Below are 15,877 nucleotides of genomic sequence, written 5' to 3'. Positions count from 1 at the left end.
GTATTACTTTTATAGATGTTAGATATATTCACCCTTAACTTGATTCGTTCTGTTTTAATTTAATTTTTATTAATTTCAAAATTTCAAGGCAAGTGAATAATTAAATATAATTCTTAAAAAATACTTAAACATAAAACATATAGATTTTTATAACACAATGATGTATTTTTATTTTTATTTTAATAGTTACATATGGATAAAAGTAAATTGATAATTTTATATAGTGAGGTAGGATAGAATAAGGAATTATCGTAATTTGAAATCTATTTCACCTTCCCTCATTTAATGCGAATCAATCAATCAGAATCTATTGCATGGTTTGGATTTTGTCATGATTAATTATAATTATGGGTGTAAATGGATGGTTCAAATTTTGTCATGACTAATAATAATTATTTTGTTCGATAATTATTGAATTAAGCTTGAATTTTAGCATGATTAATAAAAGTAGGGTATAAATAGATGGTTCAGATTTTGCCATGACTAATAACGTTTGATAATTATTAAGTTGAGCTCGAATTATTCTTATTGATCGAGTTGAATTCGAGCTTAGTAATACTAGGCTTGAACAGCTCACGAGTTTTATCGGATTTTTATATTTTTACATTATTAAACTATGTTATTGCCATTTATATATATTATTAATCTTAAGTTTAATTATCAAGCCGAATAAAACTTAATAAATAAACTTAATTGAGCTCAAATAATTCGCTTAAAAATAAATAATTCATCGTAAGCACACTCGATTTTTACATCCTAATAACAGCCGAGAATTGTCCATAAATTATTTAAGATGAAGGGTTGATATGGAATTTGATAATTCCTTAACCACCAAAGTTATCGTATTACAGCCTTTCTTTTGCCCTTTTCGATTAGAATCTCATCCACCATTAAAACTCTTTTTAAGCTCAGTGAACGAGGAACGAGCAAAGTAGCAAAGGTGACACAATCCCTCATCTTTCCACGAATAAAAAGCAAAGCTAGTGCCTCATCTTCTTTTTTAAAATCTTCCACCATGCATGTGAAAAAGCTAAAAACCAGACCACAATAATCAACATATAAAGATAAGATAAATGGTGAATCATTCTAAACAAAGCTTTTTTCTTTGAATACATCACATTACAGTATTGCAATCCTTAAAAAAAGTGAAGAAAAATCAATAGGGGAAAACATATCTATATATATATATATTTACGTAACTTACTATCTCACACGGTAGTGGAACACTGAGTCCCTCGATTTGAACTCAATGGACTCGTTGGGGCAGTATTAGGTCCAAACGCTATAATAGACACACAGTTAACGTTGAATCGATAACGGCCGGAAACCCAACTCCCGACTTTCCACCGGAGTTTCCCATTAACTTTCAAGCTCAAAACTATCTTACCAGCGATCTGATCACGTCCAACTTCGTATCCAAAAGACGGAGCCACCGGTAAGGCCGTTCCTTGTAAAAACGCAGTCAACAAGTTGGCTTCTTCATGGTCTTGATAAAACGGAGGAAGAGTGGTATCAGCAGTTATTTGTTGACCTTTATATGAAGCGTAAGCTTGTAACTGGTTGTAGTAAATGGCGACTCTTTTGTTTGGGTTTTTAGAGAGGAAAGTGAGTTGGATGGATGAGTTAAGAAGGGAAGGGCGAGTTAAGCTGAGTTGATAGATATCGGCTTGAGTGAGAGAGAACTGTGGTTTGGAAGGGTGAAGGGTTAGCCAGATGAGGAAGATGAAGGCTAAAAGGAGGGTCAAAAAGGAAGAGAAAGCGAAGAAGAGCTTCTTGTGGGATTTGGAAATGGTGAAACGTCGTCGTTCGGCGCAGTGTTTGGGGGATTTTGAGAAGACTTGAGACATTTGGGAGAGGGTAGAATGGAAGGAAAAGAGATCGAGAAGGTGGGTTTTACAGAGGGAGAAGGTGGCAATGGGCTTTTAATAAATGGAGGAATACAAAAGGGTTAAAATTTGATATAGGTTGCTGTACTATTCATAAATTTAGAATTTAGTCCTTATATTTTTATTTCCAAGAATTTAGTCTCTCTACTTATCCCGATTTCAAAATTCAAGTCCAATTGCTAATATTGTTAATTTTTTTTGTTAAATTGATTGGTGTGACATTTTGAAATTAAAAAAAAAATACTCACTTGGTAGGTGTAACATAAAAAAATGATATTGTAATGAACCTAAATTTAACAAAAATAAATTTAATAGTATCGTTAATCATTTGACCTAAATTTTAAATTTTGAAAAGTAGAGAGATTAAATACCAAATTTACTAAGAGTACAAGTACTTATGACATATCTTAACCAATACAAAATCTTTGGGATAAAGCAAAATTTAGTCCTTGAATTTGCAAATTTTATTCAATTAGGTTCTTAAACTCTTTTGGTTCATGTTTAATTCCAAAATTTGACAATTTTTCTCAACATGGTCCATGAACATGGATTCACCTAAAAATTTAAAAATAATTATACAAAATACTCTTAAAAAATAACTTTTAATTTTTCTTTAAAGAGTTTCAAGTGACGGAGTGTCACGCCATAATACCTTAATAGAACTCATGTTCATAGACCAAATTAGAAAATTTTGTCGATTTCTAGAACTAATGTGGATAAAAAAAATAGTAATCAATATTAAAAAGCTTACCAAACTAGGGACTAAATGTTAGTTTATCCTTTTGAGTGGCAGGTCCACTTGGTGGTGGGATTTGGTTAAACCTCTCTTTTAACTTCTGGAATGTACCTTTTATTAAGTTGATGATTAAGAATAATTTGGAGTTGAATATAATTATGAATTAGTTCTAACATCACCTTAATAAGCAGAAAAGTAAGATAGGGAGGATCTTAACATGTTTAAGGTCGCATAAGTAGTCCAAAAAATGAAAACAAATTGAGGGCGGTAGTAATTGAAAGGGTTATTTATTTATTTATAATTTCTGATTATATCTGTTGTTTATTATATCTAAAATTATTCATAATTCCTCTACAGTCTATAAATAAGAGAATAATACGCTTTACAACATTTAAATCTACCTTCTCTTACTGAAATTAAAGAGCTATTATTAATAAGAAAAGCTAAAACATGATTACAAATGGTACTCATGGGCCCTCCACATGCGACAAGCTTGAATTACAAGTTTTATACTTTTTTTCCAAAAGTAAATGGCTTTTAAGTATATACATTACAAACTCGATGATTGAGGAGCAGGATATACATACAGCTATATCTTTCTTTTTATTTAATTTTAAAATAATCAGAATCTGCAATGGAAACTCCTTTTAAAAGAGCTTTTATGGAAAGGGTAGAAACAAATCATGAATCCCATGAAGCTCATTAGTCGGTCAGGTTTGTTAGAAAAATCAGCTAAAGGTACCCCTCAATTTAGACCAGAAAGGGTTTGCTTTTAATACAAAGCAATTCCAGTTTTTGAGTCCTTCAATCAAATACAAAAGCTGCCTGACCCCATTACTATTGACTCTTCATTCAACTTTTTTTTTTTTTGCTTTTGTGGGGGTGTCGAGGGAGAGGTAGCAGCAGTAAATTTCCATTAAAAACTTGATACCATTTTGAAAAAAAAAAAACCTATAAGCAACCAGATTCAGATAATGAGCAAGTGGCAAAACACCGAGGAATGTGTAAGAAAACGGCAACCCTTGGATCAATCGCATATATCATCTCCTTGTAGAGCGTGCCCATGTAATAAAAAATATTTTTTTCGATTTACTTAGTGATTAGGTTATTTTAAAACTTTAAAAAGTGAATCGATTTTTGTCAATAATTTTGATCCATTCAAGCTGTCTTTTTCTAATAACACTAATTACGTTATCAAATTTTGACAAAATTTAACTTAAAAACTAAAATGAATCTAATTACTCTGTTTAAGGATCAAAATGGACAAAAAAAAAAAGGCCAGATTCAAGAACAAAAATTATATTAGGGAAGATTGCGTCTATTTTTGGTATGATCATATGTCCCACTAACTCCTACATGATTGTCTGTATTTGTTTACAAAATAAAGATGGGATTATTTACATTGAATTTTCAAGCAATTAGCCATGGCAGCTCCAACAAGCAACACTCAACTAGGAACTTGCTACTGGTATGAAATCTACAAACAGAGATGGCCTATTTCTAAAATTTATCAATGTTAATGTCGGGTTTTTCTAACAAAAGATGCCGTTCGAGAAAAAAATTTTGCAGATATTGAGATTTAAACTCGGATTTCTACGTTACCTATTACCTCTTTAAGATGAATGTATAAAACCGAGTTAAAAGCCCTAAGTAAATCTTTCTAGTTACAAATCTACCAGGTAAACCAATAAAGAATGACCAAAGGCAATCAATCCCCTAATGCGAAAACAAGCTCAAAATATTATGTTACAATAAGTATATATAGCAACCTCTTTTAGATAACCAAATAGTATACTTACCAAGCTATAGATATGTACAATGGCATCTCCTCGGTTTAAAAAACTCTTAGCTACCCATCGGATGAATTGCCGTAATGGGACAGATCAGCTTGTGGTTGACGAACAAACTGACCTTTAACCCTTGGACGCTGTTCAGCGAGTTTCTTTCGGCTCTCGTAACGGACCTGTAAAAAGTATCCAGCGGAAAACATTAGCTGTTTTATAAGACACCGGGATGATGGCATTTGATGGTATTTTTGTACCTTTTTCTCAAAGCATCTATCTTTCCGCTTCAAGCGGAACTTCGTTAGAGCTGCCTCTCTTTGGATAGAACGATGTGAATTTCCAGTAGGACTGGGGAAAACGTCGTCGTTCTTGCTGTCTGCAGAAGCTCGGACAACAGCTTCCTGGTCAATATTGCTGTTATTACTTGCAGCAGTGCTTCCATATGCAATACCATTAAGTTGACTTAAGGAGCCGTTACAGAAACTGCTGGTTGCACTCTGGTCGGTGGTAGGGGAAATGTGTCCTCTATCCTCGGTTGAATTCATCTTTTGGTCCAACTTCTGCAAAGGTTGGTTGGTTAACTGGTTTGTGTTAGAGGCAAGTCGATCGTAAAACTGTCCAGATGAGTTGCTTTCAAAACTGGGATGGTGAAATGGGTTCACACAACAGGCAAGTTCCTTTTGGTTGGCTAAGCTCGGACTTGGTACTAGAACAGGCAATACTACCTGTTGTGTGCATGATGCCGCTACTTCAGTTTGCCTCAATTGACCAGTAGTTCCGGTAGTCAAAGGGTTCGTGTTTCTCTGAGGAGTTAGTTTCGGACTAGGAGTGTCAGAGTTATACTCGTCAATACTATTGGGCAACATCTTCTCAGAATCAGTTCCGGACTCTTTCTTTTGATCACTCACACTTGTCAGCGTTGACTGCAGGGGCTGTGATGGCCTGCTAGAGTACCTGCATTAAGCAAAATGTGATTACATCATCTTGTTCCGAAAAACGCTTCGAAAGTTTTTGAGCTAAGCTCTTGAGAGGGTATCGAGAAATACAACAGAAACCAACCTTGTAAAGGCTGATGAATTAGGATGCCAAAGGGTAGGCTTTTCTCGAGTAGCATGATTCTCGAATGCATTAGGAGAACATCGTCCCAACGAAAAATCCAAGTGTGTCGAAGATCCAACCTTACTTGTGCTATTCATCGAAGAAGAATTGCAATTTCTATCGAATGTTCCCATGAAATCAATAGCTTTTCTTGGTGAATCACCAACGGCATCACCGGTCTCAACCGAGATCTTGGTATCCTTGCAAGCACCAACAACTGCTCACAAATTTAATTCGAGTTTAGAGAAAGGTTATATATGCTCTTCAAACTGAACAGATAAGACAATGCCAAAATTCAAAATTTAGCATCTTACTTACCCCCAGTTTTCTTCTCATGCACGAGCAGTCTCTGATTGAAATTCATCTGAACTTCGTGCTTCTGAGAATTACTCGGCAAGAGCAAAAATTCCTGCATATTTTCCATGTTTGCATCCTCAGCTTCCATGTCTGGCTTTGTACATGTGCTCTGCAAGGGACAGAAAACATGCAATCTGTAAAAAACTTCATGCAGACAACATAAACCAAACGAAATGCACTTATCTATGACCTTAGGAGGCTCCGTTAAGTAGATTGTTTTTAAAAGGGCACAATACTAATTATATAGTAAACGCACTAATCTATTACCAAATAAAGACGACAAATGAAGAACACTGACCAGAGCTTCACTCCCTTTCTCGGTTTGTTCCTTATTTCTTTCACCACCAACCAAACAACCACTCGAACGATTGCTTGCAGCATTATTGTCAGATATAGCTTCAATCTTTTTCTGCCCAACGCTCTCGTCCTGAGGGGTGTTTCCATTGGCTATCAACTGACTCGAACAAGAAACATAAACCGGGATCAGAAAAAATGTAAATTATAACATTGAAGGAACCGTTAAAAGAAGGAAAATGAAATGAAGTGTAGAAGTAAGCATACTGATTGTCTTCTCCATACATGCTGCCATAAATTTCTCAGCTCATTTCTTCTTAATGGCTTAACAAGATAGTCAGCAGCCCCTCTCAACATGCATTTGTATACCGTGCTAATCGAATGTTGTGAGGACATCACTGCACAATCATGCCGAAAGGGAAAAAAAAAATTACTTGTTTTGCCAGACATATAGTAGAAATGCCTAGAAAATATTATAGTATCCTCCATAACGTACTTATAACAGGGATGCTTTTACAAATCTCGTGTTCCATAATCAACGTGAGAAGAGCGAATCCCGATATAGATGGCAAATCCACTTCAGTCAAAATGAGATCAATGTTATGGGGTTTTGCTTTTAGCATCTCCCATGCCTGCAAGCCATCAGAAACAGCAGAAACTGCACGCAAAAAATGGGGGGGAAAGCCATCTTCAGTTCTGAATGTAGCGTATTATGATTCTAAACGACTTCTTATTTCGAAGCAAGAATTGATGTACAGTTTTGCAGGCTAGGAAAAAGTTAAAAAAAAAAAAGGAACAGCTTGATCCACCATATGTAACCATGTTTTATTGCCAAAATGTTAAAAAAGCAGAGGATCTTGCATATGAAGTGGAATCATTTCAATACAAAACTAGTTGGGGTGGGACTCAAACAACCCAAAAGGATAATACTAATGCAAATTGAATTTTACAGAAACATATTTACAAGCTGAAATCAACATGTTTTGAGATGAAACAAAGTTGTAATGCCCGTATCCGACACTCACACTCAAGTCAAACTAATATTGCTATAAATTATGAGATTTTGTTTTTACTTTCTTTTCTTTTTTTTTAAATGCATTGATCCAATTTCACAAAATACGAAATTGTTGATAGGAGGAAGAACATGTGGCGGTTTAAGACGCTTTACCCGAATGATCGGAATATGGGTACAGGGATAGGATCGGAGAGGAGACCAGAGTAGAAAAGAGTTGAGAGCCTCTTTTAGAAAAGGTGTCATGATCACTTTTCATGGTACCCTTAAAACCTATAAGGGTTCTCTCTACTAATTCCCGAGGTGCCACCTGTCGCCTTAGGAACTATCAAAGAGAACGCTTACGAGCACCGGAAAAAGGGACCAAGACACCTTCTCTTTTAAAAAAAGGTTCTCAACTCTCTTTTACTCTGATCTCCTCTCCGGTCCTCCCCCGGTATCCATACTCCGATCATCCAATCCCACCAACGGCTCTCCAAACCGCCACGATCTCCTCCTTATATCAACAGAAAATGAATTTAAGCACGTGGATCCTATCTCCCAAGGAAATTTACTAACAAAGAACCAAATCTATCAGATTTATTCATAAGCCAAAAAAAAAATTATGTTATTCATATAAACCATTTGAGCTAAGAAGAACAACTGCTAAGAAAACATTTAAATAAAGAGAGAAGGTAAGCTGAATTATGGATTGGCTCTAACACCTTAAAGTACCCATTAAAACTAAAACAACTAAAAACAGTGAAATTGAAAAACAGAAGTAGTAATGGATCAAATTCTCGGGCAGCCATGAAACAGAGACGATTCACAAATAAGTACCCATAAAAGCTGACAGCAATTGAAAAACCACTAAACATTTTCATCTGATAACAGTAATTCAAATAAACCCTCAAAAAAATGGAAACTAACCTCTGTAATTGCACTTCCTAAGAAGAGCAGTAACAATCTGTCTAGTTGAATCATCAGCTTCAACCAATAAAACCCTTAACGCCATTGTTGGTAAAAAGCTTTCCCAATTCACAGCTTCACCAGAAACAAAACTCCCACCACTCATCTTCTTCCTTCTCTTATTCCCTTCAAATTCCCCATTTTCTCTATCGATTTCGCTCTCTGTTTTCACTTCATCGCTGCTCATCAAAACCTCACCCATATGTTCTCTTCTTCTTTTTTTATGAATTTTACCACTAAAATCTAACACCAAACACAGTACAATTTTACCCTTGATTTTGAACTCCAAGCTTTAGCAATGGGAGAAAACAATGTCAAAAGCAAAGCAAAAATAAGTAGGAAAAAGAAAAATCTAACCCATTGCTGCTAAAAATATCTTAAAACAGGTCGCTTAGATCTAACGGCTATAAAACGAAATTGAATTGCCGAACCGACTTTGATCTAACGGTTGAGAAAATCTCATAGCTATGAAGAACAGAAAAATATCTAAAAGTTTGATTTGTATGGCCTACGGAAGCCACGTCAGCTATATGATCTAAAGGCTCACAAGGATTTGGCTTTTGAGGCTGTCGTTTAATCTTTGCATATAAAATAATAAAAAATTTAATTATTTGATTTAATTAATTAATTAATTAAGGGTCAAGTGTCAATAAAATAATGCGGACCTTAAGCTTCGGTCTCTTTTTTTTTTTTTAGATTTGAGATATTTTTGTGTGTATGGGGCCTACCGTTAATATCTGGAGATTTTTTTTTTTTGGAGTTTCTGAGGTGAAATTTCTTGGACAGAAACCGGACACGTGGAGGAGTATGACAAGAGGAACGTCTTGTTTTGTTTTGTCAGCGATGCTTTTTGCCGAAGGTGGATTTCACTCGCGTTTTTATTGATCGGATTTAGATGGGCATTGAAGCAAGTGGCTCTCTATTTCTCTACTTTTGTGTTTGTTGTACAACTAGTCGGCAGGCGCGTGGTGTATTTTTTTTAGGACAATTTCAAATTACAGACGTGCGTTTTATACGTGGCTGCTCGATTCTGGAATATGTCAAATAAATCCTATAGTATAATGATGGTCGGTACAGTTCAGATTCCAATCCTACCACTGTACTTATTCTTATATGTTACACTGATATTAAATGGTAAAAATATTGATTTTTATTTATTTTATTAAAAAAAAGTAGTTCTTATACGTTAAATTAAAGTATAAAATAGTTCTTTTTATTAAAAATTTCATCTTTTTTTATTGTTGAAAACTAACATGATTGGCTAGGTAATAAAATTGACATACTAACAAGGTAATTACGCGTGATTTGTTATGTATACCTCGTTTTGATGTGCAGTGACTAGTTTTTAAGAGTAGGAATTGATAGAACTTTTAATAAAATGAGCAATTTACTTTTTCAACTAATATAGAGGACCTAATTTATCCTTTTTTTTTAGTAGAGTGGAAAAATGTGATCCAACTCTTAGTATAAAATTTCCATGATACTTTTATCAATATTAAATAATTTAAATTTCATTTCAGTCAGAATTTTGATGTACTTTAATTATTTTAGTATTTTTTTCCATCTATATTGATTGATACTTTTTTTGTACATCTTGAGAAGTAAAATTCCTAACAATACTTGTAAGTAAAAGCTAGTGCAGTTGGATCGAAACTGGTTGAGTATATTGATCCAAACAAAGAATTAAATCGACCTTTGATTGAATTAATCAAAGTCAGTAAAAAATAAAAGGTTGAGATAAAAAAGAAATAACGATTGTATTGACTAAAATGTTTTTTTATTTATAATATTTGTGATTTCTGTTGTTTATTTAATTATTTTTGCACCGAAATTCAAGTAAATCAAATTGGTACTTTTGATTTGATTTTTAAAACATCAGTAAAAACTATATATTCATTGCAAAAGGCATAGCTTTAGAGGAAGAAAAAAAGCTCAGAGATGACAATGGGATAGGACTGTTTTCAGGGTATTTAACCCCAGTTCGATACATCGTTGATTCGATCTTAAATTAAATACTCAAAAATTATATTTAAAAATAAAGTTATAATTAACATGCTACAATTATTTTTATTATAAAACATATAATATTTTTTAACATATAGAACAATATTATTTTTAACGATACTATTAATTGTTTTTTTAGTATAAAATTTTATTGTTGTACATTCTATAAAGCTATTTTGGTAATTATTTGGAGTAATTTTAGAATTAAATCTACCCAAAAATTGACGAGAGGAAATCCAATCATATGGAATCGGATGGAAACACATCGTCGAATTCAGATTTTTTTTCTAATTATCCCTACAAAAGTTTCATAAGTAGCTCAAAGAAGGGGAAAAGGCCAATAAAAGCAATTGTAATGTTTTATCATAATTTCACAAAACCAAAATCAAATCATTTGCTTCCTTAAAATATCTTATTCTTTTCACTCAATTTGCGCACCAATAATGTTTTATTATTAGTAGGGAGTTTTTTTATATTAAGAATGGGATTATATTTTATTTTTTATTTAAAAAATGGGTAAATTAATTTATATACATTAAATCAAAGAGTAAGTTAATTTTTTGAATAAAAAATTCATCAATTTTTACTGTTAAAAAATTGTTCTCTAAATATTAGTATAAATTACACATGACATGTCATGTATAAAGATCCAATTATTTCACCAACAATGTCAATTTTTAATAATAAAAATGACTGAACATTCAAATAGAAAGATCCTAATTTTTTGAATAAAAGAGACATATAATTTATCTCCTAATATAAAAACATTCACAGTACTTTTACCCCAAATAAACTCAACAAAATAATGCTAGAAGCGCACTAAACAAACAATATTATTATTGAAGTTGGTGTTTTCAACACGTAACATTGTTTAGATTTTTTTTTAAAATATCATTTATATGATGCTTGATTGTCATTGAAAGTTCTATAATTGCTAAAATTTAATTCCCTGAATAATAATTTCAGAAAATAAAAGCAATAGCGGTTGATTTGACATAGTTTTCTATGTTATCCCATATTTGCATTGTATTTCATGGTGGGGTAAAGTTTTTACCGTCTTTTTCTTTTACCGAAGGGTGAACAATATACGTTTAGATTAATCCGCGGTTAATTGAGATTTCTTTTTTAAAAAACTTGAGTACCACAGTTTTAAGGGTGAAAGTACTTATAAAACTCCTAATCCTCTGAATTAATTTACTCTAGAATTAAATAATACTTCAGTATATACATGAAACATGCCGCGTGCCTTTGTATCAAATAACCCATTCATAGTAGTTATTTCCCATGTTTTGTATGTGGAGAAAAAAGTAAGTAACAAATCTAATTACCCCCAAAACAGTAACATAATTTAATAACCAATAAAGGATCGTTGAAGGATTCACATATCAAGCAAGATTAGAGCAATATTTAAAAGAAAACACCGTTAATATCAAATTGAGATAAAAAGGACCAAACTTAGTTTCATCCACCTGCGTTCAGAAATAGTTGCTTCATCTCCAAGAAAAACCATTAATTCCTAACCTCACTTGTCCTCATAGACACTATCCATTTATACTCTCCTTAAGACCATTCAACATATCTTACCCCTAAATCTTTCCTTCAATGCAAGCAACGCTGGACTTTCTGTCTCTTTTGAATATGAACATCAATGGCTAACTGATCCGGCCTGAAAATATAATCAGTCATATGTATAAGATTCACAAGAGTGAAGTTCAGACTTGCCATTTGAAAAAAAAGGTCTAGTTTCAATTTCATGTTTCATATGAATGGGACAGGTATTAGAATATATGTGACGGTAAAACCACATTAATGCATAACATATCATGTCCTGTTATACATGTATACTGGATTAATAGGAAGTTTACCCCCAACATTACTCGCAAGTTTGACACATAACCTACTGAGCCTAACAAAAGCAGCCACGAACGAGGGGCTACTATTTGCATTGAATATCAGAAATCAGAATTTACCTACCTTGTCAGGTGATCCTGACCTTGACCTTGACCTCGATCTTGCTCTGGATCAATGAATATAAGGAAAAGAAAGTTTTCATAAATTGTACGGTAACAGCTAGACCGAATAACAAAGCAAAGAAGCTGAGAGGAAGATGAGACCCAATTACCTAGATGACTTAACAGGAGAGACAGATCTTGCTTTAACTGGTGAGTTGGATGCAGGTCTTTCCCGTGATTTACTGCGTGCATGGAAGAAAATAGCTGGAGTTTTGGCGCACGTTTGAACTAAAAAGGTTAAAAATGACTGAAAGAGAAGGGGAAAGGGTCTATACCTCCGGTCTCTTTTAACGCTGAGGCTTCTGCTACGGTTTCTGCTTCCGCTTCTACTTCTACTCCTGGAGGGGCTGCTCTCGTATCTCCTCACCTATCCATATTGAAGAACAAATAAACACCAAGGACTTAAAAGAAACTGAAAGTTGATTTTGAAAATTCTATATGGCCTAACATAACAAAGGAAAAATATATATACATTTGCCATGAAAGAAGTTGCTGGATCCACATAAGGCCACAATGCCAGAAATCTTTTGCAATTATAACCAGTGAGAGGTTCTGGGGAGAAATGAAGGGTATGGAATAATTAGGGAAAAGCGAAGGATAGAGGGATGGTCAGACCATATCGATTCACGTGTTTACTTGGTCAAAAGTACAAGCACTAGTCTCAGATTGTGTGAACTCATGGATAGTAATAAATAATAATTTTGCACATTAAAACAACTCAATGGACTAATGCATAGCAAGGTTACCTGAATATAAGCTCTTGCCCAAGGATTTCTAAACTCAGTATCATCAAGTTTACTGATCTGCAAGGTGTTAAAACATGTCAGCTGAATTACAAGCACTGAAGAAGCACAACTTCAGGGCAAGGAGGTATAAAATTCTATCTAAACAACTTACAGCATATTTCATGTCATCATAATTGGTAAAATCAACTATACCAAAGGTCCCTGAACGAACAGAGAGATAGTAAATAAAAACTCATTTGAAAACATTAAGGCATAAAAACTAAGCTGATCTAGTTGAAAAATCAAGAAGAGATGATAAGTATTAGAATTTCAACCCATTGCAACATAAAGGGAACAACTCATAAAACAATCAGAATTTGAAGATAAAGTACAAGCATATTAAAGAGAAGTAGCAGAAACAACAGATCTTAAATTATACACATCACCAAGTTGGAGCATCCAAAACATCCATTTAAGTATGCCCCACATAAGATGGTAAGAATAACAAACTGCATCATTTTAGATCTAATAGAGTTTGAACAAATAAAGATAGATCTGTATATAAAATGAAAAGAGAAAAGAATAAGCAGAGAGCATCAAAGGGATAAGGTAAACAATGAACTGTAAATGCTTATCAACACATCCCATCTGGTCATACCATCACTGTCACGTGAAATTTCCGCAAAACACACATCACCAGCTTTTCGCATGTGATCCTGAATAATTTACGAATAGGTAAGTGATACAGCTGAAATAACAAATCCCAAATTTCTTTTGAGTTCACTAAACCTTCAAATCTTGCCAGGAAGCAGAAGAAGGGAGCCCACGAACGATAACTGCAGGGAAACAGATATGTATATTAGAACCATTTGTTAGTGCAGATAAACGCTAAATAGACAACAACAGGAATTGCACAGTTGAACTACTAGGCAGACCTCGATAATCAGAATGACGTGATACACCAAACTTAGCCGCAGCGCCACCATACCCGCCTCGACGATCACTTGAGGATTGTCCTCTACCACCATGTGCAAGCTCAACCTACATCAATTACAATGAAAAGCCAGTTATGTGGGGAAAATTAAAAAAAAAATGAAAACAACAAGAGCCTCTTATTACCCTCAAACGACAACCATCAAAGTTATAACCATCTCGACCTCTGATTGCATCTTCAGCATCCCGGGGATCCTCAAACTACAAGACAAACACAACTTATTTAGAAATCGTTACCATTGATTTATGCATTCTAGATAAAACATCAGATGAGAAATGTACCTCAACAAAACAAAAACATGGAGGGCGGAGCGGAATCTTCAATTCAATATCCAAAATACGACCATACTACATAAGAAAACAAACAGTTATCAACCAAAGGGAAAGACATTCTTTGATAGAAGAAAAAAGGCATTGGCAGAATATTAAATTCAACACATACCTTGTAGAATAGATCTTCAACCTCCCATTCTCTAATATCAGAGGGTAGGTTGCCGACATAGATAGTGCGAGAGAAGCGACCACTCATTCCACTACCAGCAAACAAATAATAGAAATATTTCACTGCATGCACCAAAAAGCAAAGCCAAGTTAACAAAAAAACAATTTTCCATTCCATATTTATAAAAAACAACGTAACAATAACCACACACATATATCCCATTATCATCAGCATCAACTCTGACGACAATGGAAAAAGATTATTTCATAAACAAAACAATGAAGCAAACCAAGTCAGCAACTCCTCCAAACTGTGAGCGGTGCTCCACAAGCTCCATTGCTCATTTGCTCCAACATTTTAAACTTAACATGATCTCATCATCCTCAATAATAAATATATATATGAATATGTATATGTATATGCATGCAAAACCAAGAAACAGGCAGCAAACCAAATTAACAAATCCTACAAATAGTCATACAGAATCTCCATTGCTCTCCAAAATTACAACCATTAACATGGTCTCCTCATCCTCTCAATAACGTTTTTTTTTTCCAGAGCTTCAGAAGGTAGCAACAAGCTCCAATTATTAAAACCAATAACAACCAACTCTCCCACTCCATTTCTATACCCCCTATGTATCATTGCGAAAGCTCTTATTTGTCCAAGCGCTTGTCATCTATCATAAACAAGGCATGCTTGTCACCAGATGAGGTGAGATTTTCACACACATAGTTAATTTATTCCATTTTACCTCACTCGTCTCATTTTTAACTACATTGAAGAAAAATAAACCCTAACAAATACATTTTTTAAAAAATCCCAGATTTCTTCCCCTTTTAAACACAATCTCGAATTACCGGCGATTACTTTCAAGAGACAGAGAATAAAGCAAAAGGAATCGACAATTTAAAAAGAAAAAAAAATCAAGTACGAAAGTGAGCATGGAAAGGTAATGTCATTGTACCGGCGAATTAATAGCTTGGGGAGAGTGGAGTGGAGACGATGAGAATCAATTAGCGAACTGTTGGCTCTAGGCGGAGTAAAACCTGAGCTTGACGGGGCCTCGTGGTGGAGCCTGTCCTGCCTGGTCAAATCTGACTTAGCTTAACTAGCTAGTGGCTAGGGTTCGCTGCTCTTCGTCTTGCCAAGCTTCTCATGGGTTTACCCAAAGCCCATTCGAATTGATTATATGTTGAAGAGCCTTGAACCGGACCCGGCCCTAACCTCGCCTAATCACGTTATCTTTTATAGGCTTTAGCTATAGTCCAAATAACTTGTAGTTACACATTTAATAAATATTAGATTATATCAAACGCGAATATATACGCAGATCATAAATTTAGAATAAAAATATGTATTTAGAAATAACATATGATATTAAAATAAAAAATTTAGATTTAATTATTTATCAATCTTGAGTCAATGTCGAATTATCTTGTGACATCAATTCAATCAAGTTAAAATATACAATTGATGAAATTAATAAAGCATGCATAACGTTTTAAAATAAAGTTTTAGTTAAGTGATAAATTAATTATTTTACTAATACAATTGGTTCGGATTCAAATCTCACCATGTGTATA

The 15,877-nt window shown here is 34.0% G+C and overlaps 3 protein-coding genes across 5 annotated transcripts; all 3 read right to left on the bottom strand.

The window, feature by feature from the left end:
• Positions 1-700: 700 nt before the first annotated feature.
• LOC107904547 (NDR1/HIN1-like protein 26) lies at positions 701-1,954 on the bottom strand. The gene is made up of 2 exons (XM_016830954.2): positions 1,205-1,954; positions 701-1,030 (listed from the first exon to the last, which is right to left on the bottom strand). Exon 1 carries the CDS (start codon positions 1,845-1,847, stop codon positions 1,209-1,211), a length of 639 nt encoding a protein of 212 aa, XP_016686443.1. The 5' UTR covers positions 1,848-1,954; the 3' UTR covers positions 701-1,030; positions 1,205-1,208.
• Positions 1,955-4,194: 2,240 nt separating this feature from the next.
• On the bottom strand, positions 4,195-8,579 carry LOC107904548 (two-component response regulator-like APRR5). 2 transcript variants are annotated; one of them, XM_016830955.2, is made up of 8 exons: positions 8,077-8,579; positions 6,652-6,813; positions 6,423-6,553; positions 6,160-6,315; positions 5,823-5,970; positions 5,466-5,721; positions 4,664-5,360; positions 4,195-4,585 (listed from the first exon to the last, which is right to left on the bottom strand). In XM_016830955.2, exons 1-8 carry the CDS (start codon positions 8,315-8,317, stop codon positions 4,472-4,474), a joined length of 1,905 nt encoding a protein of 634 aa, XP_016686444.1. In that variant the 5' UTR covers positions 8,318-8,579; the 3' UTR covers positions 4,195-4,471. The 2 variants fall into 2 exon arrangements, with proteins under 2 accessions (XP_016686444.1, XP_040961353.1); XM_041105419.1 differs by having other exon boundaries at positions 6,441-6,553; positions 8,077-8,464.
• Positions 8,580-11,443: 2,864 nt separating this feature from the next.
• On the bottom strand, positions 11,444-15,509 carry LOC107904549 (serine/arginine-rich splicing factor SR34A). Of its 2 annotated transcripts, none has more exons than XM_016830959.2 (13): positions 15,259-15,509; positions 14,292-14,413; positions 14,132-14,197; positions 13,976-14,050; positions 13,792-13,897; positions 13,646-13,692; positions 13,515-13,572; positions 13,029-13,078; positions 12,878-12,934; positions 12,407-12,498; positions 12,242-12,313; positions 12,090-12,136; positions 11,444-11,785 (listed from the first exon to the last, which is right to left on the bottom strand). In XM_016830959.2, exons 2-13 carry the CDS (start codon positions 14,376-14,378, stop codon positions 11,772-11,774), a joined length of 771 nt encoding a protein of 256 aa, XP_016686448.1. In that variant the 5' UTR covers positions 14,379-14,413; positions 15,259-15,509; the 3' UTR covers positions 11,444-11,771. The 2 variants fall into 2 exon arrangements, with proteins under 2 accessions (XP_016686448.1, XP_016686446.1); XM_016830957.2 differs by having other exon boundaries at positions 12,094-12,136.
• Between the last annotated feature and the right edge of the window lie 368 nt (positions 15,510-15,877).

Source organism: Gossypium hirsutum, chromosome D11, assembly GCF_007990345.1.
Source record: "Gossypium hirsutum isolate 1008001.06 chromosome D11, Gossypium_hirsutum_v2.1, whole genome shotgun sequence".
Lineage (NCBI taxonomy): Eukaryota > Viridiplantae > Streptophyta > Magnoliopsida > Malvales > Malvaceae > Gossypium > Gossypium hirsutum.
The sequence above is the reverse complement of the archived record's forward strand: the minus strand, read 5'-3'. Positions and strand labels throughout refer to the sequence as shown.